Here is a 25,835-nt window from a genome sequence, read left to right as displayed (position 1 = left end):
GTGTGAGGTATGTGTGGAGGTGACATGTGTCTCCGTGATATCTCTGCTGGAATAGAAACACTTGTGAGCAGCTGTGGAGATCAAAACATCAATCATGTTTCTGTTCATTGCAGCAAAATATCACGATGAAGCGTGTCTTCTTCAAATTTAATTATGAAACCATTTATAGATATCTGACTTTTGGCTGACGCAGTGAATTAAATACCTGACAAATGAAGGTGCTTCATCTCATTAATGCAAAACATCTTGTAAATCCAATATTGCCAAAAAGCAGCTTATTGATTTTCAACACTGCCCACGATGACCTAATGCAAGCAGAGATATTAATGAGGTCATTTACATTCTCAGCCTTTACAGTACATGTGACATACGTTCCTAATAATATGTGCTTTAACTGATATGTAACTTTAAATTAAATTTAAATTAAAAACTGTCATAATTAGGATATAGCTTTCTTGAAGCTTCCAATATATATTTATTCGTGATACAATGTGCTTCCATACATTCTGACTTCCTGCTCATACAGCAGAAGATTCACATCTAAAGATAGACATCACGATCATGACTTCAGGTCTGATTCACTGTTTCTTCTTTTCTTTTCCAGAATGGCTTCACTCCGCTGTACATGGCGGCGCAGGAGAACCACATGGACGTGGTGCAGTACTTACTGGACCACGGCTCCAGCCAGAGCATCGCCACAGAGGTAACAAACGGATCATCCACGAAGCGTAAACAGCTTTTAAACAGCCGCCCGTCATCTCCCCTCTCGCTGAGCCTCCCTGTAATCACACTGCAGCATGATACGACCTGCACACTCTGTGGTGCAGATAGGTGGCTGCTACCAGTCACTCACTCAGGAGACAAAAGCATGAAGTCATTGTTTAGGATGTGAGAGGTAAAAATAGATGAAGAAAGAGATGATGAGGAGGAGGAGAGCGTGATGACTTATTCATGCAGAGTGACCTTGACTGTCTTCAGAGGGAGGAACCGGTGACGTTACAGACGTGTGTGTGTGTGTGTGTGTGTGTGTGTGTGTGTGTGAACAAGTGTTACGCTGTGAGTGTGGCGGATCAATCCATCATCTGCTGTAGTGCCGGCAGACGGCCAACTGCCACAAAAATTGACAAACACGTCCTCAGTTTGGCTGCAAACACATTTAAAACGTCAGCGCTTATAATATATTAATATCATATTTAATACTATTTAAACAGCGGGAAATATGTAATAGACAGTACATCAGGATTATTCTCTTGTATGGTTTAAACATGTTTGATTATAGTGCCAATGAAATACCAGAATAGTCTAGAAAATACTTACAAATAGAAGTCCTGCAATTAAAATGTTACTTTAGTAAAAGTACAGAAGTATTATCAACAATGTACTCAAAGTATTACAACGCAACTACTCCTTTGCAAGTGAATTGTATATCATTGTGTTTATATCTCTTAACTAATAAACAAAAGAAGCCATCAAACTGCAACCTGTCATTGATCGTAGAGTAAATCTGAAATATTATCTCAATATGTTTAACATGTCACTGAAAATATAAGCAAATAAATGTGAGTTGGATTATTTGACATCTGTAGTTTATAGCAAACGTCACTCAAACGGGAGGAAATTCTGCTTTTGTTGGGGACTATTTTCAGCGGCGGATTAACATACATGTGGTGCTCTAGTGAGTATTTGGGGCAGCAGTGTGTGTGTGTGTGTGTGTGTGTGTGTGTGTGTGTGTGTGTGTGTGATTGAGTCAAAATAAACTACAGTGTGTGTGTGTTTGTGCCCTCATCTCTCCTTTCATCTCTCTTTGTTTCTCCTCCTCCATCATTCCTCCTTTTGTCTTCCTCCTCCTCCTCCCCGCCACGTCTTGCTGTTCTCCTTCTTTCCTCCTCCTCCTCCTCCTCCTCACTGTCTTATTCAGCAGGAGACATGAGTGAATTATTCATGTGGGGAAATATATATCCATGTTTGAAGCAACTCACGGTGTTTAATAATTCATGTTTAACCATTTCAGCATAGCATGAAGCAGAACAGATCAGAATTCCTTTGTTTTTAGATAACCTCAGTCTGCATTTGATCTTTTTTATTGCAGGTATTGTATTTTTGTTTAACAAAACAAAATATGCTGGTCTTAATATTTTCTTTATGATTTGATGCTACTGCAGTATGAAGGTCACTGATCTGTTTCTCTAGTTATGATTAACAATCTAATGAGGATTGTTTTGTTTTGTGTTTTTATTTTTAGCTAATTCTGTTTCAGTGAGGGGAAATTCTGCTGAGTCACTGCAAGCTTTCAAGCTCAAAGATAAAGATCAAAAAGCTTCGTCTAGTGCCTTCCTCTTTGCTGCTGCTGCTGCTGTCTCTTGAAGTATTTTTAGGGCATTAAACTGACTTTGTGCCTTTTCCCTGAATCCCTAATGGAGCAGATCAAACAGCAGGGTAGTGCTCCGGGATGGCGTTTGACTTTTGCAATTCTGAAAAAAAAAGGCTAAATTTATGCATATGAAGACATTTGTGTGGCTGCAGAGATGCTGGTGGATCATGAATGTGTGCTTGAATGTGTGTGTGTGTGTGTGTGTGTTTGTTTGTTTGTGTTCTTGCCTGCATAGTTGTGTGTGTGCGTGATCTCTGAGGGGAGCTTCTGCTTTGATGTATGGGTGTAGCGATGCTGCTGACTTGGTTTTATCCAGACAGCCGGCGTCCTGTGTAAACACACACACACACACACACACACGTAAACACACGATGTCTGTGTTGTTTTTCTTGTGAGACATCTTTCCTTTTCTTTGATGATTCATAGATATCGCTGCTGCTCGTCTCAGCCGTGTGTGTCATTTATTACATCGTCTGTTTGCAGGAGGATGCAGATGAAGTTAGTGTCATTCTGTCTGTGCCCATTAGCAGCTATTTCCTTTCGGTTTGTCCTTCAGCGAGACACTGGTCTCCTCCTCATCCACTTAAACTCTCTTTAGAGCATTAGCTTAAATGCTTGAATAGACAAAGTGTTATTAGACTGCCCTGTGCTTGTTCTACGTATCCTCACACAACTCTTTGTATGATGTCCTACGTAAAGTTACCGTTCTACAAATGTCCACGAACACAAGCGTAGTTTGAGTTACAATAAGTACAGAAGTTGTGTTAACTTGACAAATAAGTCATTGTTGATTTCTGGATTCACACGGGACATGAACAGCGGTCTCCCGGGTGAAAGTCCCACATCCACGCCTCTCCTGGCTCACTGTTACGTGGATCTCATACAACTTGATTACATGGGATGTATAGGGATCGTAGCGCGTTATTTTTCGTAGCAATAGTTGTGAACAGTGTGTGAGAACCGCCTGGCTTGTTCAGCCCCTTTCAGCCAGGCAGCCCTTTGTGTTAATCTGCAGTTTGACAAACCTGAATGGTCCCGTGTACAAAAAAGTCACAACGACAATCTGACGATGTTGCACATAGTCACGTTTCCGGCTCAAGTCCAAGATGAATGTTGTCAGATTAACGTTTAGGCTTTAGTAACATGAACATGCAGCGAGATTCAGTTTAAATGCACGTCCACTTTCTAAGATCACTGTCATGAATTTAAAATCTCAATCTTTGTCTCTCATTCACAAAGACAGTAACACCAGTTTAATGAACTTGTAATTGTATTCATATCAGATCACGTTCTCCAGCTGTTATTTCTCACTTGTGCACAGACGGATATTACAATTCGCTCTCTAATAACATTAAATGATGAAAATGTGTCAGTGAGAAGCTTCCCTCACGCAAACGATGGTCATAATTTCAGGCTTCAGCTGCAAAATATCTTTTAAATTTCCATCAGTTAAATCACTGCTTTCTTTCTGTAAATCTGCCGCCGTGTCCGAATAAAACCGTAAGGAACATCAGCCTAGAGGAGGCTAGCTAGTTAGCTAACTAGAGGAAGACAGCAATGTAACGTATCCCATTTCTGACAATGGCAGCAGATGTCAAGATAACAAAACTAGCGAAAAAAACAAACAAACAATGAACACAAAAAAAGAAAAGATGCCTTTAATAGTAACAGCTGTTGAAACGAGCAACTCTATACTGTGTTGAAAATGAATAAAACACTTGTTATTGATGTTATCTTAAACTTTATGTGAAGAAATATCAATTGTCTCTCTCTCTCTACAGAAGATATTTTGGAAATGCTGTTTTCTTGTTATCTGCTGTCTCCTATCAGCTGTCAGCTAACATGGAGTAAACTCTTATGTTTTTTTGTGTCCGGTCCACAGGACGGTTTCACACCGCTGGCGGTGGCGCTGCAGCAGGGCCACGACCAGGTGGTCTCCCTCCTGCTGGAAAACGACACCAAGGGGAAGGTCCGCCTGCCTGCGCTGCACATCGCCGCACGGAAAGACGACACCAAGGCCGCCGCGCTCCTCCTCCAGACCGACCACAACGCCGACGTGGAGTCCAAGGTACGCTCTCTGGGACTACAACTCCCATCATGCCCTACTGCCAGAGGCGATGGGATTTTGTTTATTTGATGACATTCATTTTTCTACTTTTCTACTTAATACTTTAGAGTTTTATCTCGTTTTTTTTTCAGGTAAATTTACCACTTTAATCTGTGAAATTCTGATTTCTTTTTAATTTTCTGCACAGTGTAGAATAAATAACAGATTATAAGGGAGAGTCTCGGTCCATCACCCAGTCGTGTGCACTTCTGTGTGGTTGTCTTTTGGTTCTTCTCACCATGTTCTCATTTATCCATCCTACAGCTTGGTGCAACTGTGGTGTTGGTGTTGTAGTTGTTGTGGTGCACTAACCGCCCCATTCTCTCCTCCTCCTCCTCCCTCTATTCGTTCCTTTGTGTTACCCTACCGCCTCCCCCCTTTTGCCTTCTAGATGATGGTGAATAGAACAACAGAGGTACATCTTCTCTTCTCTGCTTCCTCTCTCCTTCCTCTGCGGTCATTGTTCACTCACGGTCACCATTGCAAAGCCTTCTGTCTGCTAGCATGAACGCTAAATGCCGGCCTGAATGCTTTTGCTGCTGACAGCGTCTCATCTGCTGTTTTTAAACCAGCATCACATTTCGACTGTGCTGAGTGTGCATCCAGTGGCTTGCTGCTTTTGGGCAGAGATGAGATAAATAACATAAGTTACTTTAGGTATATCTACAGATTTTTTAATTACCTATAGCCAACAGCAACGATGACTTTCACATGGTTAATTCAGCATAATGTACATTTCCACTGCTGTATTTCCATCAGTACAACAACTGTCATGTTGTACTTCCGCCTTCGATGTTCTGGTTTCTATTTACAAGAAAGAAAAAAACTGTTTAATCCACCTGTAAATTCCACTTTTTCCAACTTCCCCAACCTCTACTGAGCTGCCGTCATTTAAACTTTCACTTTAAGCTGGAATACTTTTAATCTCAACATTTCACAGAAAAATGTAAACGCGATGGACTGGAATTAATAGCTGAATGAAAACAGTAAGTGAAATATCACCCAACATAGCTAATGCTGTTGAAGTGTAAATAATACTGAGCTTATCAAGAAAACTGGTCAACTTGGAGGACGTTTTGAGTTTGTTTATCTGGGAAGCAAGTGAAATATAAACCTGCTCCAAATAAATGCCGGGTTTGCGTTTACAATTTGCATTTAAATTGAGTGAAGCGTTGAATGTCAATGTGTCACGTGAAGCAGGCGGCAGTAACCTCTTCACTGCAACTCCTGAGGGTGTGTTTTTTTGTCATGAATACTTTCACACAGAAAGTGAATATTACGCAACGAAAAAAGCGACTCTTCAGGTTGTGTGGAAAGAACTATTTGAAACGCATACACGGTATACGTTTCAAATAGTAAACTGTATCACTCCTCTCAACCTCGACAAAGGCAGCGTATCAGATCCGCTCCTTCTGTCCACATACACGCTTGTATGTCTCGTAGCTCAAGCTATACAGCGGTTTATCTCAGACAGACTGCCAGACGCTGCTCTGGAGGAATCTACTCAAACCTTTTAATGAAAAAGTGCTGCACCTGTCACAGATTTGCATTGCTGCCCGGAATGAACAGATTTGATGTGAAATATTTGCCAGAAAGCATTTCATATTTTCATGTCGTTTATCCATCACGCCCCTCCCCCCCCCCCCCCCCCCCCCCCCCCCGGTGTGTAAAGGCCTTTAACTCCAGCAGTAAAGTGTTTGAGTGTATTTCTCAAAATGCAAACTATTCCGTTAATGTCTCAGTTAAAGAACGTACATTTGGTAATAATGGATTTTGAATGAGCAAAGTGATTTTCTGTTTGTGGTTTGGGCAGAAAATGACTAGAATGTGTTACTTCTGAGTGCCAGATGAATTAACCCTCATCTTCCTGGTTTTTCTCTTCATCTGCTGTTAATGGTTCAGTCCATGTCTTTGGCATGTTGTATTGACGGATGTGACAGAAATATACCAGCACAGTGTTTTATCCTCTTCTTCCATGACTCCCCCTTTCTCCATCAACAGTAGCACCTTTCTGTAACGTGATCCAGTTACAGTAACATTTGTGACATCTGTCAACTGGAAAACGTGCTCTATGTTCCTCGCACTGCTTGAGAGATTGTATATTGTTTGAATCAAGTTAAATTAATTATGGCTGCATGCATGTGTGACATCTAAGATTCTCACCCAGCTGTCCATAAGAGGAAAAACTGGACGGCTGAAGTGATAGTGATGCATTTACTTCACCTTTAGCGTGCCAATATATTTTAGTTAATTGCATTTTTTTTAACAAACATGAGCCTGAAATTGTGCTGAATATCCTTTTTGAGGAAATGCTAATTACTGTCACTGAGAGCTGTTTCATAATTCAGACTTAACTCTCTAAGATTATCTGAACAAGTTAATGATTTATGATTTGGATGATTATGACTTTAATAAATCCACATTAATCCAAGCTGTTCGCTTTGATGTATTCAAGTTATATAAAGGTTTCTTTAGGGTCAGGCCTGGTTTAAATCCAGATAACTCATGCAGATGCACGCTCACCTGCATGTATTTTGTATTTCCTTTCAGATGAAAGCATATCACTGAAGAGTAGATTTCTTTTTTTTAGGAATTGAGACAAAAACTTAGATGAATGCTCAATTTATTAATTCCCTTTGCATGGTTTTAATTTTACAGGAGCTTAATGTGCTTTTATTTGCTTATTAATGTGATTCCATCCACTCCAGACCTGAACGATGTCACCGTTACACGAGAGAAGTAGGAATCTATATTTTATTATCAAAGGAAAAGTCCAGCACTCAAAGCATGTTTGACTCGTCTGCTCTGTTGCTCTCGGCTAATTAATATCCCATCATGCCTTTTGCTCGTGGCTCATGAAGAGATATATTTTACTTCTTTTCCTCCCTCTTTTAATAGAATATGTTTCTCCTTCTGTCTCTCGTCCCTCTCAGAGCGGATTCACTCCTCTCCATATTGCGGCTCACTACGGCAATATCAACGTAGCAACGCTCCTGCTGAACAGAGGGGCGGCTGTGGACTTCAAGGCAAGGGTGGGTACTTTGCCTCACACACACACACACACACACACACACACACATCTTTTGAAGTGAGCGCTGCTGCAAACACTCACTCAGAGACTCTCAAATGTGGGCGGGCCCATATGTATGTAAGTGTGTGTGTGCAGGAATCCAACATCGAGTGCAGTCATGTAATCCTGCAGCTGTGCTTGTCACTCTGCAGGGAGGAAAACATATACATGTCGTCAGCTACGTGACCCTATAGACTGTAGGAATGGATGTGTCTCAGATAATCAGCGTCGAAGGAGGAACTCAGATGTTTTATATCAGTAAAAGTAGTGACCACAGTGGAGAAAAATGCTCTGTTAGAAGTAAAAGTCCTGCTTTCAGTCCCTGCTGCAGTAAAGGGAGGATGGTGCTCTGAAACACTACCTCTGTTGTCCACAGGGAGCGCCATTATCAACACTAAATTAAAGTTCCTCCTGTAGCTTTAAATTAAGTAAAAGTATTCAATATAAAATATAGAATAACAGCCAGCCATATCCTTTAACATTTACTGTAGATCATTGTGCAAATGATGTTCTCATAATGACATTAGTTCAAAGACACTACGACCAAATAACACTGATAAGCCGTCTGTAGTCACACAGACACAATGATGAAATAGTGTCCTTTTAAAACCTCCTCCTCCACTTTAGCCCGATAGAAAGACACCCAGGGGAAACAAAGAAAGCAAGAAACGATTAGACTACAACACTGCAGCTGTCGCTGCTGGAATGGTTACACCCCCCTAGAGGGGGATATTTATCCATTTTCCTCCTGCACTGTCAAAAGAAAGCTCTTTTTCTTTAGTTCAGTGTGCAAATTTCAGACAAGTGGGATGTATTAAAAATGCTGCAGGCACGGACAGGCTGTCTGAAATGCGTTCGACGGCTTCATGTTTAGTTGAAAAAAGTCCATTTTATGCACATTTCATCGTTACTTGACAATTATGTAAGACAGAGCAAGGACGTTCGCTGTCGTGTTGCTATTTCACTTTTCTTTCTTAAAATAAGGCACGACGTAAACTGGCCGATAAAATTCTGCTGATCGACGGAATGATGCTTTTCTTTCTCCTCAGAATGACATCACACCGCTGCACGTAGCATCCAAACGTGGGAACGGCAACATGGTGCGACTGCTGCTGGAGAGAGGGGCCAAGATAGATGCACGGACCAAGGTACGTACACAAAATCTACATTTTTAAACTGATGTTAATAAATAAAGAGGTGGCTCTGCACTTTCATAGAGCTAGAGGCCTGAAAAAGACACACTAAGAGGAATACTTCACCCTCAAAATGATCATTTGTACATCAGTTACTCACGCCGTGTTACTTTGAATTCTTGAGGAAAGCTTTGTTTTTTTGATTCTCCGTTCACTGTGAAAGCATGAGAGAAAAAACAGAAAAGTCTTGAATAATTGAAGTAAATTGGGGCCAAACTCTCGCACAACTCGTGCGGTATAATCTCATATAGTCTCATGTATCCAGTCGTACGCTCGCTACTTCCCAAACAACATGCATCTTCACTACAACTTACTTTTTAAAATATTTATAGCGAGCATGAGACTGTTTTTGCGATGTGTTCTTGGAAATGTATTGATTCTCTCCGTTCACCTTGGAGGTATGCGAAGAGAAAACGTTTTCTTCAAGAGGTCAATCTCACACGGGTTGACTATTCGATATATAAAGAGGTTGTTTTGTGGGTGAAGTGCTCCTTTAAGGACACTGTTGGTGACGGTATGAAGTTCACTGCACCTGTTTTTTCCCAGGACGGTCTGACTCCTCTCCACTGTGGAGCCAGGAGCGGCCATGAGCAGGTGGTGGAGATGCTGCTGGACCGAGGAGCTCCGATACTATCGAAGACGAAGGTAGCCTCCTCTCCGTCTGTGTCTTTATATCTCTTTGCCTCCCAACTCGTGTCTTTCAGCCGTATTAACCCGTGACCGTATTCCCTCCAGAACGGTTTGTCTCCGCTCCACATGGCGACGCAGGGCGACCACCTCAACTGCGTCCAGCTGCTGCTGCACCACGAGGTTCCCGTGGACGACGTGACCAACGACTACCTGACGGCGCTGCACGTGGCCGCCCACTGCGGGCACTACAAGGTGGCGAAGGTCATCGTGGACAAGAAGGCCAACCCCAACGCCAAGGCACTGGTGAGGATAAGAGGGTGTCGATCCTCATAGTTTCAGAAACAGACTCACTTATCATTTACTGTGAAGTGTGGAAAGAAACGTGAGGAAGGTATATCTGTATATGTATACTGTGACGGCCCAGGGCCATCAGGAAGATTGGAGGCAGCTGGCCAACGCCTTCGCCCTACAAGACCCGCCCCATCCGGAGGAGGGGCTGGCTTCTTTTCCCTGGTGTGCCACACGGAGTGTTTAGGGGGAGCAGTTACACCGTCTGGGATGCTGCGAGAATGCTCTCCTGTTGTGCACTTTGAACTGTCCCGACCTTTTTCTAATAAAGGTGGTTTCTTTATTTAGCACCGTGCCTGAGTTTTCGTTACGTTTTGTTGTGGTTCAAGAGCCAGACCATAACAATACAGAGAGAGACGCTCCACTTAGGAGGGTTTAAAATCAATCAAAGACTTGATCTGATCAAGAGACGGAAGGATTCAACTCACACTTGAGCAATGTTTAAAGAGAAATGTTACGAGGCTAGGTATGACTTCGTAAGATTACCATCATGGAAAACTGACGGAAAACTACCTGCACATTGTGTACGTCAGAAATGGACTTTAAAGAAGAAAGTAATGGAAAAGTATTTGATATTTTCAAACCACCTTTCCTTCCTTTTCTTCCTCACCTCCCAACGTTGTGTTCGTTTACAACAGAAAGAGAGAAATAAGGGACTTTAACAGAGACGAAAAGACACGTGAAGGAAACAGAACGAGGAGACTAAAACGTCTGTCACTGTGTTGGTGTAAGACAAGCATCTCTGCTCTGTAATGGGAGAAGTCTGGGTGTGGTTGGAGTGCTGGGACTTTATAGCCAGAGACAAGGGAACAAAAATGAAGTCATAGGATCGAGCCAGAAACCTCAAAGTCGGGGGGGGGGGGGGTGTACGTGTTGTAAAGAAAAGTATCTATTTCAGTACAGCATACTTTTTCTTTTTTTTCTGTTTCTTTAACAGCTTAGAGTCGAGTCAATTATTTCCACACATGGTTGTCTGGTTTGCATGCAGAGCGGTGAAGAGAAAAAGTAAAAGACAGAGGGGGGAAAAAGCGAAGAAGGCTTTGTACTGTAGTTTCCATTCGCCGTTCCAGACTTATCTTCCGCCAGCTCAGCAAGACCTGCAGAGAAACACACACAGAAAACCAGATTTTGGACTGTTTTTACCTTAAAATGTTCATATTCTCTTGTTAATTGTGTGTTTTTTATTAGAATGGTTTCACTCCGCTGCACATTGCCTGTAAGAAAAACAGAGTCAAGGTGATGGAGCTTCTTCTGAAGCATGGAGCGTCGATACAGGCAGTCACTGAGGTAGGTGTGTGTGTGTGTGTGTGCGTGCGTGTGTCTGTGTGTGTCTGTGTGTGTGTGTGTGTGTGTGTGTGTGTGTGTGTGTGTGTGTCATGGAAACACGGTGTTATCAGTTATTTTTGTAATCAGCTTTCCCAGCAATAGAAGTTGAAGTACACTTACTCAAAAACTGCACTTAAGCACAGCTTTGAACTTTTGACACATACTTGTACATCGCTTGTGTACTTATATTTTATGCTGCTACTTCAACTCCTCCGCATTTCAGAGGGAATTACTGTACTTTTTGTTCCACATTTAAAATACTGCGCACACTGCACAAAATCTCCCATCCTACCAAGTATTTCTTTCTCTTTTATTTAGTGCTTAAAGTCTTTCTTAATAAACTGAAACATAATCTTTAACTCCTGTGATATATACATCATATAAAGTTAAAATCAGCTGCACCAGAATTAACTTGACATCCTTCTTACATGTTAATGATGAAAATAATCCAACAATAACTCTGTGAAAATGGTCATTCTAGTACATAAGGAGTACAGTCTAGCTAGTGAGCAGTAGCTAGAGAGTATTCTCATGTGGTGTACTCTATGTTTAATAATTAGATTTTCGGGGCCGGCTGTGACTCATACATAGAGCGGGTCCTCTTTCCATTGGAGATCAGCGGTTCGATCCCCGCCTCCTTTCAGTCCTTGTCAATGTGTCCTTGGGCAAGATACTTAACGCATGGTGTCTAACTTGCTCCCTCCTCCGTGTGTCTCCTCACTAAACAGTCCGGTCTGACTCCGATCCATGTCGCAGCGTTCATGGGACACGACAACATCGTGCACCAGCTGATCAACCACGGGGCTTCACCAAACACCAGCAACGTGGTGAGTTCTGATCCGGCTTTGTTTCTCTCCGTCTCGTGTCCTTCTTTGTCCTCACGAAGGACATCAACACGGCTTCTCTTCCATGTGGTTGAAAGCAGCTAAATACATGTACTCAAGTGCTGTACTTCCATTTTACTCTACTTTAAACTTATATTCCAGTACATTTCAGAGGGAAAAGTTGTACTTTTTACTGCAATACATTTATTTGACAGCGATAGTTAACTAGTTGCTTTTCAAAGTAATGTCTTATATTCATCAACATGGGAAAATCTTGTAAAATACAACATGTTGTTAAAGATTAAAGCAGTGGTTCCCGACTGTTTTGGGCCGCTTGTGATGTTTCGGATGTCTTTGAGTTTGTTAGCATTTCTATCAAAGAGGGATTTCCTCTCTAGACTTAGTTTAGTTGGTTTAGTTTAATATTTGTTTGAGGCCCTGCGACAGAAACTTCAGATTCATATAAAGACTCTTTGCTGTGGCCCGACCCCGAGGTTGAGGAATACTAAATAAAGCTCCCAAACTTCATATTAAGTAGTTTAAAGCAGCAGCTAACACAGTATTATGCATCAGTATTAACAATAGGAATAAAAGGGAAAGAGAGGGATAGATGGGATGAAGAGTTGAAAGAGAAGAAGTGAGCAACGAGGAAACAGAGAAAGGGGGGAAGAGCGCTGCACAGTCAACTCTTCAACCCCAAGTATTTGGTCGCCCACACCGTGTCTGTGGCCAGGTTACTGTAGAAACGGAGCATTATGGGACGTCATTATGGTGAGTTGGGTGTGGAGAGCAAGGGGGTCTCTCTCTCTCTCTCTCTCTCTCTCTCTCTCTCGCTCTCTCTTTCTGCCTCCCATCTTAACAGAAAGAGAGTTTTCATGAGGAAGGAGGGCAGAGAAGAATCAAAACTCTGGAGTAATTTATCAATCCCTCTTTCTGGTGTGTGTGTGTGTGTGTGTGTGTGTGTGTGTTATGTGTGTGTTTTGTGTGTGTGTGTGTGTGTTGCAGAGGGGGGAGACAGCGCTCCACATGGCAGCGAGGGCCGGACAGTCGAATGTGGTGCGATATCTGATCCAGAACGGAGCACAAGTCGACGCCAAGGCCAAGGTAGACCACGTTTGACTTCAGACAGAAATCCTCCTTCTAAAGAGTGTTGGAATGTAACTAAGTACATTTACTCAAGTACAAGTACAATTCAGCTGTACTTGTACTTTGCTAGGTGATTCCATACTTTATATCAACTCTAAATGTCTGTTTCTTTGTCGCCAGGATGACCAGACTCCGCTGCACATCTCAAGCCGTCTCGGTAAGCAAGACATCGTCCACCAGCTGCTGTCGAACGGAGCGTGCCCGGATGCCACGACCAACTCCGGGTACACACCTTTACACCTGGCGGCCAGGGAGGGACACAGAGACTTGGCTTCAACGCTGCTGGACCAAGGGGCGAGTCTGGGCATCATTACCAAGGTAAAGCGGATGTGTGGAGGCCGACGCTTCTCAGACACGGGTTGTTTTGATGGCTGAAGGTTGATCCATGATTCACACACATTGTTACTGCTACACACAAAATCAAAGAAACTTGGATTGAGGAGCCTCAGTTACAGTTGAGTCTCTGCCAATTGGGTCAGAATAACGTCTCTAGAGTCAGAAAACACTGTTTGTTTGTTTGTGGGTTATTCATTTCATAACATCCATTCAAACTGCAATGGAGTATTTGATGGCCACAGTTATGAAACTGAGGAAAGTCCCTAAACTCTAAATAGAGTCAAGTAGAGGAGATGTTTCCAGATGATGCTTTAAACCGTGACTGGATTTTGGCAAAGAAAGAATAAAACAGACTCTACTTGAGGTCCTTTTTAGGCTGCGACCACCCAGCAGCCATTGAATCTAATAGGACAAAGACTGCTATGATCCACAATGCTGCATATTACATATAAATGTGCTGTAGAATGAGATTGTGTTATTGATTTTATAGAAACTCCTTAGTCGAGTTAGAGGCCACTGTTTTTCAAGGGGATGGGTAGCCAGAGTGTTGCTTTCCTTATTGATCACCAATACATTTCAGTGAAGATCATAGATTACTTCATTTCACTTTAAAGGACGGATGAAGCACACATGTGGGCTACAGTCCAAACATAGAGTCGAATATAATCAAAGATAATCTAATCTAATAAAAGAATGATGTGTATTCAACTATCGGACAACAGATAATAGATTCATAAAGTCGAAATGTTTGGTCCTTGAACCAGAAAACCAGTCTGGATTGTGTCAAGTCACCTAATATATAGACACACACAGAGTCTCTCTGGACAGAGTTGGTTCAAGGATCTGTGTTGCCTCATAGCTGATGTCACACACTTCTCCACATCCAGAGCACGTATTTCATTTCATCCTTTTTAAGCACCAAATAATCAGTTCAGTGTTATGTCATGACACAACCCTGAAAAAAACTCAATTATACGTGATTAAACACACACTATTTTACGGAGCAGCCGTGTATAGACTCATGAGAAACCATTAACTGAAGTGTGAAGTACAACTAAGATTAGATTTTGTAATACATTTGGTTTAATATCCTTTGTCCGGGTCGTTGTGTGTCTCTGCAGAAGGGCTTCACTCCTTTGCATGTGGCTGCAAAATACGGGAAGATCGAGGTCGCCAACCTGCTGCTGCAGAAAAATGCTCCGTCTGATGCTGCTGGGAAGGTAACGCATGTTTAAACGCTGGCGTGTGAGAGGAAATGATGGTTTTAGTGCGACACATAAAGAACAGGGCACAGTAAATATCCCTATATGCAACTCACACACGTGTTTGTTTGTTAGCTACCCTCAAAGCTTTCTCAGTCTCTTTATCAACACACTGCACTTTACTGTATGTTAACCACATCACAATCCTTGTGTGTGTGTGTGTGTCCAGAGTGGACTAACTCCACTGCATGTGGCAGCACACTATGATAACCAGAAGGTGGCGCTGCTCCTGCTCAACCAGGGAGCTTCACCGCATGCAGCCGCTAAGGTAAGAGTCAGTCGAAGTGAGTTAGATCGAATGTTCCTCAATGCACTGATGCACCAAAACCTCTCTCTCTCTCTGTCTCTCTCTCTCTCTCTCTCTCTCTCTCTCTCTCTCTCTCTCTCTCTCACTCTCACTCTCACTCTTTGGCTCTGGGTGAAAGCAGGCTGACCTAGTTTCAGTCACCCACATGCAATTACACTGTGTACTATAGCGGAGAGAAGCATTGTGATTGGCTGGTTGGATTCCCCAACAGGATCTACCGAGGAAGAGCTGCCACTGAAATTAGCTAGGCCCCAATAACTCTTATTCTCACAGTCAGTGTTTTCAGGCAATGGCCCCACACAAAACATGGATTCTAGCTAATGTTTTAATATCTATCATTTTCATGCTAAGCTAAACGTCTCCTTATCATCGGGTTTAACATACAGATATAAGAGTCATCCAATTCTCAGCCATAAAGTACATTTTCCAAAAATTTTGACTTCAGGTTTGTGTGCGAGCGGTGTAAGAAAAATCACATGACGTGAACGAAGACACGATCCTCTCTGTTTCTCTACACCCAGAACGGTTACACACCCCTCCACATCGCAGCTAAGAAGAACCAGATGGAGATCACCACCACCTTGCTGGAATACGGTGCCTCCACCAACACCGTGACTCGCCAGGGCATCACTCCGCTGCACCTCGCGGCGCAGGAAGGCAACGTGGACATCGTGACGCTGCTGCTGGCCCGAGACGCTCCTATAAACATGGGCAATAAGGTACCACATCTGTATGTTTGTGTGTGTACTACAGACTTGTGTTTCAATGGCCTCTTTATCCACAATTCTGTTATTTTGCCAAATATCTGTGCAGTTTCTGGTATGGGTGTGTCAACTTCTGTTCTCTTGTTATAATGCACAGATCTCTGGATTTTATTGTACTCTATTCAACACCTTTCTATCCCTCCGTCTCTGTAGTTTTAACTCTGTCTGTATATTTAACTGTCTGTCCTCAGTCCAGTCTGACTCCGCTCCACCTGGCTGCCCAGGAGGATAAAGTCAACGTTGCTGAGGTCTTAGTCAACCAGGGAGCTACCATAGACCCAGAGACCAAGGTAATGATACAAGTGTCTTCTGGTCCTTATTGTTCATTTATCAAGCAAACATGCCAATTATTCACCGGTTCCAGCTTCTCAAATGTGAGGATTTGCTGCTTTTTCTCTTTTTATACTATTTTAAGTTGAGTATCTTTGGGTTTTGGACAGTTGGTTGAACATTCAGTTGTCTATCCGGCTGCAGATGAATGGATAGATGGATGGATAGATAGATAGATAGATAGATGGATGGATAGATGGATAGATGGATAGATAGATGGATGGATAGATAGATAGATAGATGGATGGATAGATAGATGGATGGATAGATAGATAGATAGATAGATGGATGGATGGATAGATAGATAGATGGATGGATAGATAGATAGATGGATGGATGGATGGATGGATGGATGGATGGATGGATGGATGGATAGATAGATAGATAGATAGATAGATGGATGGATAGATGGATAGATGGATAGATAGATGGATGGATAGATAGATGGATGGATAGATAGATAGATAGATAGATGGATGGATGGATAGATAGATAGATGGATGGATAGATAGATAGATGGATGGATGGATGGATGGATGGATGGATGGATGGATGGATGGATGGATAGATAGATAGATAGATAGATAGATAGATAGATAGATGGATGGATGGACAAACCGTTTGTCAATCTGTGTTCTTTAGAAAGTACTATTGTCAGTAACCTGGATGACTGTCTCCTTGCTGATCACATTGCTCTGAATGATTTTCTGCATCATCAGCTGGGATACACTCCTCTCCATGTGGCCTGTCACTATGGCAACGTGAAGATGGTCAATTTCCTGCTGAAGAATCAGGCGAAGGTCAACGCGAAGACCAAGGTAACCATTTAGTGTCTATGTGTAATTATGTCTCTTTTATAAGAGCAGAAGAGATTTAAAATGCACATGGTCAGACCATATATATATGTATATGTATGTATATATATATATATATATATATATATGTATATATATATATATATATATATATATGTATATAATATATATATATACACTGTACGTTACTGATTGTGTCAATCTAACCTTTCTCTCTTTTTCCCTCCTCGGCAGAACGGTTACACACCTCTCCATCAGGCTGCACAGCAGGGACACACACACATCATCAACTTGCTGCTACATCATGGAGCATCGCCCAACGAACTCACATCTGTTAGTACTCACACACACACACACACACACACTCACACACTCATGCTAATACTATATTACTTAAGTTTGATTCTGACATATAACCTTTGTAGATCGTCACCAGTTCTCTTTCTACAAATTCTACCAAATATACTCGTCTCTGCACAGTGAATAAGATGTGAAACAGCTTTGATGATTATTGTTTTGGTGCTGACTCTAGCACTTGATAGTTCTGATTTCCTGATACTGTTTCAAATCAATAACTCGCCTCTGTTATTATTATTGTAATTTTTTTGTCTAGAATGGGAACAGCGCTCTGTCCATCGCTAGGAGGCTCGGCTACATCTCTGTGGTTGACACACTCAAAGTGGTCACAGAGGAAACTCTGACCACTAAGGTGAGAATGTGTTTGCTGAAATGCATAGTTTCCCAAATGCTTCCCTATTGTGAAATACAATTAGAGGCATAGTCGTTTAACACAGTGAACTCCAGCGTCAATTGATTTACTATAAATTCCAAAATAGCAGCGAAGGCCGTGTACAAACCCTCCACTCTGCAGCTGAGTTTCTCTCTTTTAGAGGAGACTATATTTTAGTAGAAACACTGTTATGATATACTAGTTAAATGCAGTCAGTTCTGCTTTACTATTATTTAATTCTAAGCTAAAATGGTGTCAATGATACTCAATACTTCCTGTGACAATGTTTCACATTAAAAGCCTTCCAGTGGCTCAAAGGGAACAATCCCTCTCTGTCCTGCTGGGTTTTTAATGTGAAACATTCTGCAGGAAGAGTTAGTATCTATTTTCATTCAAAAAAAGATGGCAACTGAAAGTGATGAAAGAAAGCGGTGCTAAAAATAGAGAGATTTGTACGGAAGCATTTGTTCATGCTGGTCATTAAGAGACTTTAATTTAAGACTTCTCTGTCACAACTGACTCTTTCTGTGTTGGACAGACGGTGACAGAGAAGCACAAGATGAACGTTCCAGAGACCATGAACGAGGTGCTGGACATGTCCGATGATGAAGGTAAGGGTTCACTTCACACCTTATTGATGTTTGAATTACTTTAAATAAGTTTAAACAGTTCTCCCCATACAACCTGAGCTCAGTCACAAAATCCGGGTGAGACGACCTAAGTCTGTAAAATCCCCGGTTGAGTCATATTTGGCAGAAGCACGTCACAGTGCTGGTCCATTGGTTGCCAAAAATCCCCACTGTTGATATGGAAACAGTTATTTTGTTGTCGTTGAGCAGTAGTTCAGGTCACAAAGCCAACAATTTCTGTTCCATCTTTAACTTCTGTCATTATATTTCATCATTTGACATTTTAGCGACATTGTTCCATATTTTTTGGTTTCCATTTTCTCTCTAACGTTCTCCTCCATCCCAATCACACAGTCTTTAGAGGCAATGTGCCCGAAATGATCACAGAGGACTATATATCTGATGTGGAAGAAGGTATTTTTCATTTTACTTCATTTTATTTTCTTCTTTAAATCTTCGCTTCTTCTTCTTTTCATACCTCTTTCTGTTTGTCCGTCATCTGTTTTCAACATTTACAATCTCTTGTTTCTCTCTGGTGTCAAAATCTAAATGTGCTTTATTTGATGGAAAGTAGTAAAAAATACCGTGATGGAAAAGTGTTCGAGTAAAGGTTCTCCATCTTTGTTATTCAAGTCACAGGTACTGTACGCGCTTCCTTCAGCTGCTGCTTCCCGCTTCGACGCTCTCGTGCTGCGTTGCTGTATGTTCACGCATTGAAACTCAGGGAATATGCCTTTTACTCCTGGTAGCCATGACTACTGTCTGCATATGGCATTGCGGAGTGTGTGTGTGTGACAGATTTCTTTTCACGCTGTGGAGTAGACGGCACACACACACACACACACACACACACTCGAATCCTTTGTCTTCGGAGGGCTTGTCAGTGACGCTTCCATTGTAGTTTCACTCATTCGGGCCAAAAGCAAACACGGTGTCAGCTGCTTGTGTGTGTTTATGCGTGTTTATGCGTGTGTGCGTGTGTGTGCGTGTGTGTGCGTGTGTGTGTGTGTGTGTGTTTACTTTGTGTCTCTCTTTTTCTCTTGGTCTCTAGTGTGACTGAAAAGCGGTTGAACTTGAACTTTACACTCTCTCCAATGAGATTGGGGGAGGGACAAAAAAAACAATTTGAAATTGATATTTTCTGCACAGAAATCTATTTCCTCAATAGTTTACTTTAGAGGTTACATATGAGCCGATATCATGAGATTAAGAGACTGAGGTGTGCCGTAGTTTCTACTGGTCAGAGGCGTCTTCTGCTCCCGTTCTTTATATTCAACACAGTTTCTTGAAATTCCTTCTGGCTTGAATCAGGTCGGCTTCGCTTTACGCTTTAGGAGAAGGCGCATGTCGAAGATCACGTCACAAGTTTCTGCTGGTGCACTGAGCTCATAATTTATGTTAGATTGTAGTTTTTATAGTGGAAATTAGGGTTTGTAATCTGGGTCGGGGCCCAAATCTGCTGCAGTGGCTCAGGCTTTGGGTCGTTGTTGGACAGAAACTATGCAGTGTCAGCAGCAGGGTCGGGCCATATTTCTTCGGGCCCATTCGCAGCTCTAATATATAGATGTGCAGTATTATGTAACATACAGTAGGTCTCTGTATAGAATGGCCTGTGCAGCATGTCGTAAAGTTCTGTCCCAGTAATTCTGGCTCTTGGCTCTGAATATGTTGTGTGTTAATGTTTTCAGTGAACCAGACTTGCAGTCGATGGGGAGAAAGCAGAAAATAACTGAAGTCTCACTAATATGCATTGATGCATGAATATTGTAGATATTCCAAAAGGGTTGGAAAATAATGGTTGAAGGTGTATTTGTGCTTCATTTGAACAGAGATTGATGTTGGAAATATCTGCATCAGCTATTCCTGTAAGTCCAAAAACCCGATGAGGTCGCTGTAACTAACTCCAGTAACCGGTCTGAGGTGGTGCAGCTAAACTAATTATTTTATTTGTATATTAATGTGCATGTTTGCTGAATTTGTGTGCGAGTTGTTGTCTGTTTTTTTTGCTTGTAGAGTCACCATCTTTAATTTCTGATCTAAAAATATAGGATGTGTAACTGTAAGCACACGCACACACACACACACTCATTGGCTCACATACCAGCTAAGTAACAGCAATGATTAACATCTCCAATAACACACACAGTCCACGATCTAAATCAGGACGTCCCACGAAACCCTCTGCAGTCTTTTAGAACCTGTCGTGGTCTCTCCAAAGAGTTTTTTCCAGAGCTGTAAAGTTAATTAACACGTGGTCAGCTTGGGTATAAAATCTGAATCATGAAATAACTGTACTATTTATGAGGCAATAACATATTTACCGCATGCTGGCTGACGTTTGATGTCACTTTTCCACTTGTTCCAATATTTGATCTAGTTTATAGTCATCTCATGTTTCAAGTGTTGCATTTAAGGCGAAGATCACAAACCTGTGGTACGTTGTCATCGTTGGCCCCTCATGCCTGTCTTTGGCTTTGACATTTCATATTCTAAATATAGCACCACTTAAAGAAATAGAAGCAGGACTGTTAATAAGAAGGCAACCTATATTGACATGTCAAATGACAAGCAGACAGATGCAAAAACCCTCTCCTGAGTTATGAATTTCTGCATTCGCCTCTTGAGTTGACAGAAACAGAAAACAGAAGTTGTTAGACAGGTGAGTTGAAACACACGGAAGCTGCTGGAGGTTGTAAGATGCTGAGATCAAGAGGGAAACAAAAACAAGAAGGATGAAGTAAACAGTGAGCATACTGACATAAAGGAATGTGTGCTATTTCGTAGATGGAGAGATAATCAAAGCAGACAGACAGGAAGGAGACAGACAAGTCAATATAAAATGAAAATAAAGCAAAAAGATGACAAAATAAAAGAGTTATGGAGGATGTATGAGTTTAGATGTTGGACAACTTAGCCTGAGTCACACACCCACTTACTATTTCTGTCCTGCAGTGAGCTCTAAGTGTCTGTCCCACACACACACACACACACACACACACTGGATAATCCTGGGTTGGTAGGCGGGAGAAAGCTGATCTGTTTGTGTGAGAGCCGGGCTGTGAAAGAGAGGCAGACAGTGTGTGTGTGTGCAGAAGAGAGAGAGAGAGAGAGACAGAGAGTTGAAGGAAGAGGAAAAGTAAGTTCAGGGTTGCAACTCCTGCAAACTGGACTTCTGGCTGGATGAAGTGCTTTAAAGCAGGAGGTGAGTTGTGGCTCGTTCAGGAGGAGGTTTTGAATGGGTTGGAATGTCGCCAGAATGTCTGTGAAGTGTGTGTGTGTGTGTGTGTGTGTGTGAGGGAGAAAGTTTCAGGGAGTGGGGGGAGGGGTGCTGTAGCAGCAGGGGATAGGGGGGACAGGAGGGTGAGGCGGGGGTCTCCGGTGCTTTGTGGTTCACTGGAATGCTTTCCTTTATCTTTCCCGTTCCTTCGCCTGCATGCACTTGCTCCGCTCTTTAACTCCTCCTCTCCTGCTTTCAACTGTGCACTCAGTGGTGCATCAGTAGGCTACAGGATCTACAGTAACTCTGAGAGGGAACATGCTGCTCTCTGTCTCCCTGGTAGTCCTGGAACGTATGTTTCAAACACTTCTTTTCGTATAGCTTGAATGATTTCTGTGTGTTTGTTGTTTTTTTACATTAATCTGTGGTCAGTTATTATATTGCAACATGAAGCTTTTGAACTGTTGTTATTGCCGTTACTGTTTGCTCACTAAACTAACCTGACAGCAAAAAGTTACTGACATCAGCGCTTTCTGTTGTTTGCAAGCTTTGCTGTTAACATTTGTTTGTCATCTGAGGGAACGGAGACAATAAGCCTTCAGTGACAGCAGAGACTTTTGTTTGTGTTTCGCTTGTTGGACCGGAGCTGAGCTGGAAACCAGCCTCTGGGCAGCAGCTGCATTCATCCTTCTGACTAAAAGAGCAGCACTGTTCTGCATGCACGGCAACAACAAGAATAAGATTTGCATTTATAGAGTTTCCCGCTTTTAAACTGTCACACGATCTCAGATGAAGCAGAGCGCTGCAGGGATGACAGGTTTTTTGCAGGCCGACCCCGGAAGTTAGCATCGCACTGGTTCCCTTTTGGATTTTTGCAGAAAATGATCTCTGTGGCGAACAAACTTTTCTGATACATACACGTTTTGTTCAGCAAGATAATCCTCACAAATAAACACCACTTTTTTTGATTTTTAATGCGTGAATGCAATCAGTAAAAGTAGAAAGCTAACGTTGGGCTATAAAGGAACTCCACCACGGTCAGATGACTTCATGTCACCACCACAAAGATAAAGGAGGACTAGTGTAGTGAGGACGTTTAGTCGTCTCAAATAGCCACCTTTTTTAAGACACGTAAAAGCTTCTAAATTCACCAGTTAACTGACCTATTTTACATCGTAGAACAAACCGTTAAAATCTCTTAAGCTTGTGTTAAACACAGACCTTATTTCAGGCATCTAAAAACAAATTTAAAAAAAACAATTACTTCTAGACGAGGGAACAAAACGATGACTCAATTCTGGGTTTTAGGACTCATTCCTGCAGAACTCTATTGACTTCATTCATTCTCTTTACAATGTCTCACCTTGCGTGTTTCCAACCTTGCAGGTGACGATGCAATGACGGGGGACACGGACAAGTATCTGGCCCCCCAGGACCTGCGGGAGCTGGGGGACGACTCGCTCCCTCAGGAGGGCTACATGGGCTTCAGCGTCGGCGCTCGGTCACAGAGGTGAGACACACTACGACACTAGAACCCCCCCCCCCAGTCGATGATCAATATCATGATTATTTCTGAGTTTGTTTAGGTAAATGAAGCATAGAAGTCGTTAAATAAATGACAGCTGCCACAAACCGAGAGGATTGTTGATGTGTGAAGGCATTTTTAACTGCAAAATTTAAAATAATCCATCTTGACAGTTGTAGAGAAACAGAGAGCCAAAGAGTCCAAAATGGAGGACGCAATTGTAGCTCGTTAGCTGTGTTACATCAACGACTTTTAACCTTTGTTGGAGTTCAACCTGTTCCCCAAAGACATCTGCTTTGAAGACAAGGAGTCGATGGCACAAAAAAATCCACTATATTAACTTATTGTCGGCTGTTATCTCGATAGCCACAGTAGCTCTGCAAGTAGTCGCAACATCACCAAGCTTCTACAACCACATATTTAACAGAGAGGACTTCATGATGTAATCGGGTCTTTAAAACACAGATTGCTGTGGTTGGATTCCTCATTAAAATGGTGGAAAGGAAATCGCTCATGACGCAGTACAACAGGAAATTGCATCTTGTTCAAAAAGAGAGGAAACCTTTTACCAACAGAGCAAAGTGTGATCTTAGACAGGAAGCAACTGTGTTTATGGCATGTGGTATAGAGACTTTAGTGAGGTTTTACGTTATTCGGACCCCCGACACACAGAGTTTTCTCTCCCCACTGGGAGGTCAGAGTTCGCCTTCTGTGGCGTGTTGAACCTTTTTGCTCGCACAGAAATATTGACAGTTGTGCAACCCGCTCGAGAGGGAGGGGTTATTGAATATCTGAGCAGTGACACACACGGACATAGAGCCACAGGAAATTAGAAACATGTTCGATTCCATGGCCTTGAGCCCTGGGTTACATCAACACACACTGTTTGAGTGGGGGTGGGACGTCGCTGTGCGAGTGTGTGAATTGGTTTAACAGATTTGCTGGTCCGCTGTAGCAATGGGCTCAAATCACTTCCAGTTCAGTCAATGTAGGAAGTGAATTATCTACAAAAATCACTACGAGTGAGTTGAAAGAAAGTTGTAGTTGTGTCGTGTTTGTCACTTTAAAGCTGCAATAATCAACATTTTAATGCTAACAATAGATCAAAAGACTTTGTGTAATGTGAAAAGAGTTGCTCATAGTGACAAACCCACAGAGATGTATCACCCGACTCTGCAGTTCCCCTTTTTCTTTGCATCTTTGAGCTCATTGTTTTGGTTTTAAGTCGTGCAACTTTACTGTTTTGTTTCAATCTCATATTTACCTTTTTCAGTTAAAAAACACTCACTGTGCTCAGTACCCAACTGCAGGCAGACAAGGTGGTGTTCATACAGTACAGTAGTATAATTCAGGAGTTGGTGGAGACCAAAAACAGAGCTTAAAAGAGAGTAAATATTGGACTAACATTCACACTTGTACCCATGAATTTTTAGTGAATAAACCAGATGTTTTTTTAATGTCCGTCATTTGTTATGATGATTAAACCAAGACTTTCATAGTCACCCAGCCTTGAAAGTGCCAAATGCATCTGGAACCCTGGACTCCTGAAATAACTCCTCCCTCCTCACAACTCTGTAATGAATATTTTTAGGCTCATTAGTTATAAATTGTGCATGTTTCAGTCAGACAGCGAGCAGTGAGGATGGCAGGCCGGGCGACAGGGAGTCAGTGAGACAGACAGACAGTCAGTCAGTGAGACACCTGGCATGATTCTATCAGCCTGTTGTCCTCTCTGCATCTCTCTCCCTCCTGTGTTCATGATCTTTTATTCTCTCCTCGTGTCCGTTCTTAATGTTAGTCCCAAAGTCAGGTAAGGCTGAAGGCATGAAGAGGCCCCTCCCCCTTTCACCCCCCACTCACCACATCTCACCCCCCTCCCTGCCCTGACACCCCCAGACTCTCTACTCTGTGGTCTGATGTAATACATATTTACCGTGTATGTTTGACTACTAACTCGATGATTTTGACCAATTTTTGTTTATGTTTTTTAACACTGCTGACATCAGGCGCTGTGTTCTGTCCTGTGGTTCACTCGTGTGATCATTTTGTCTTAAAACAGTTCTGCTGTGTTCCCCGCTTCAGAGAACAGCCTGTTGTGTTTTCTGCTTTGGTGTTTGACTGTGGCTCTCGTATCATTAATGCCGGGGTCTTTGTGGTTTAGCCACAAAGGTGGAGCTTTGCATCATTTTGGTTTTCTGTGTGGAGTTTTCCTTCATCGAGCTTCCAGGGACCTGAACTGATATTTATCTGTAGGCAATAGCTATTGCCTTCATCAGTTTAGTGTCATGCAATGCACAGTGCAGAGTAATCTCACTGTATGCTGTCTTCACAAAGTTATGTACATTTCAAACAAAAATGTACATTAAAACGCACATTAAAACTGCTTAAATTATATATATTTTTAAGAACTTACTATTTATTTTGAAAGGAACAACAAGAAGTTCATCAGACCAGATGTAATTTTATGTTTTAGTGTCATAAATTAATTACATGTTGTGCTATTTTGTGCCACTAACTCATTTTATTAATTTTTTATATATATATATTTTTGCATTTAATGGAACTTTTACAGAAAATAAAAAACAATCAATTGTCCAATCACAGTTTGGGGGAGGGGCCAGTTTGTCATAGCTGACACAAGCTGGTGGCGGCTGATGTTTTTTATTTAGGCATTTTAAAGCTTCCATAATAATGATACAAATCATTTTGTGTGGGATTATTATCTCATTATCTCAAAAACACAACCTTTTCTTTGTTTTCTCGAGACAATAACCCTGTTACTTTATCATAGTGAAATACTTCTGCAATCTTCAGATAACAGGAATTTTAAAAATATGAATTTTAACCAGGGCCTTTTTCTGCTTCCATAGCTTCGTCATCTCACAGTCAGAGTTGTGTGTTTTCC

The 25,835-nt window shown here is 41.9% G+C and overlaps 1 protein-coding gene across 1 annotated transcript in view; it reads left to right on the top strand.

Moving 5' to 3' along the window:
• The window catches only part of LOC116381164 (ankyrin-3-like), an 87,655-nt gene that overhangs the window by 23,603 nt on the left and 38,217 nt on the right, over nt 1-25,835 (top strand). The window contains exons 5-26 of the mRNA XM_031843053.1: nt 605-703; nt 4,254-4,439; nt 4,870-4,893; nt 7,412-7,510; nt 8,598-8,696; nt 9,288-9,386; nt 9,477-9,674; nt 10,908-11,006; nt 11,774-11,872; nt 12,875-12,973; nt 13,136-13,333; nt 14,473-14,571; nt 14,783-14,881; nt 15,442-15,639; nt 15,876-15,974; nt 16,734-16,832; nt 17,064-17,162; nt 17,443-17,538; nt 18,098-18,170; nt 18,543-18,602; nt 20,018-20,053; nt 22,792-22,915. Of these exons, the coding sequence (XP_031698913.1) occupies nt 605-703; nt 4,254-4,439; nt 4,870-4,893; nt 7,412-7,510; nt 8,598-8,696; nt 9,288-9,386; nt 9,477-9,674; nt 10,908-11,006; nt 11,774-11,872; nt 12,875-12,973; nt 13,136-13,333; nt 14,473-14,571; nt 14,783-14,881; nt 15,442-15,639; nt 15,876-15,974; nt 16,734-16,832; nt 17,064-17,162; nt 17,443-17,538; nt 18,098-18,170; nt 18,543-18,602; nt 20,018-20,053; nt 22,792-22,915 (2,381 nt within the window). The remainder of the gene's footprint in view (nt 1-604; nt 704-4,253; nt 4,440-4,869; nt 4,894-7,411; nt 7,511-8,597; nt 8,697-9,287; nt 9,387-9,476; nt 9,675-10,907; nt 11,007-11,773; nt 11,873-12,874; nt 12,974-13,135; nt 13,334-14,472; nt 14,572-14,782; nt 14,882-15,441; nt 15,640-15,875; nt 15,975-16,733; nt 16,833-17,063; nt 17,163-17,442; nt 17,539-18,097; nt 18,171-18,542; nt 18,603-20,017; nt 20,054-22,791; nt 22,916-25,835) is intronic.

The sequence above is a fragment of the Anarrhichthys ocellatus genome, unplaced genomic scaffold (assembly GCF_004355925.1).
Source record: "Anarrhichthys ocellatus isolate YVR2014 unplaced genomic scaffold, GSC_Weel_1.0 scaffold4, whole genome shotgun sequence".
Lineage (NCBI taxonomy): Eukaryota > Metazoa > Chordata > Actinopteri > Perciformes > Anarhichadidae > Anarrhichthys > Anarrhichthys ocellatus.
The sequence above is the reverse complement of the archived record's forward strand: the minus strand, read 5'-3'. Positions and strand labels throughout refer to the sequence as shown.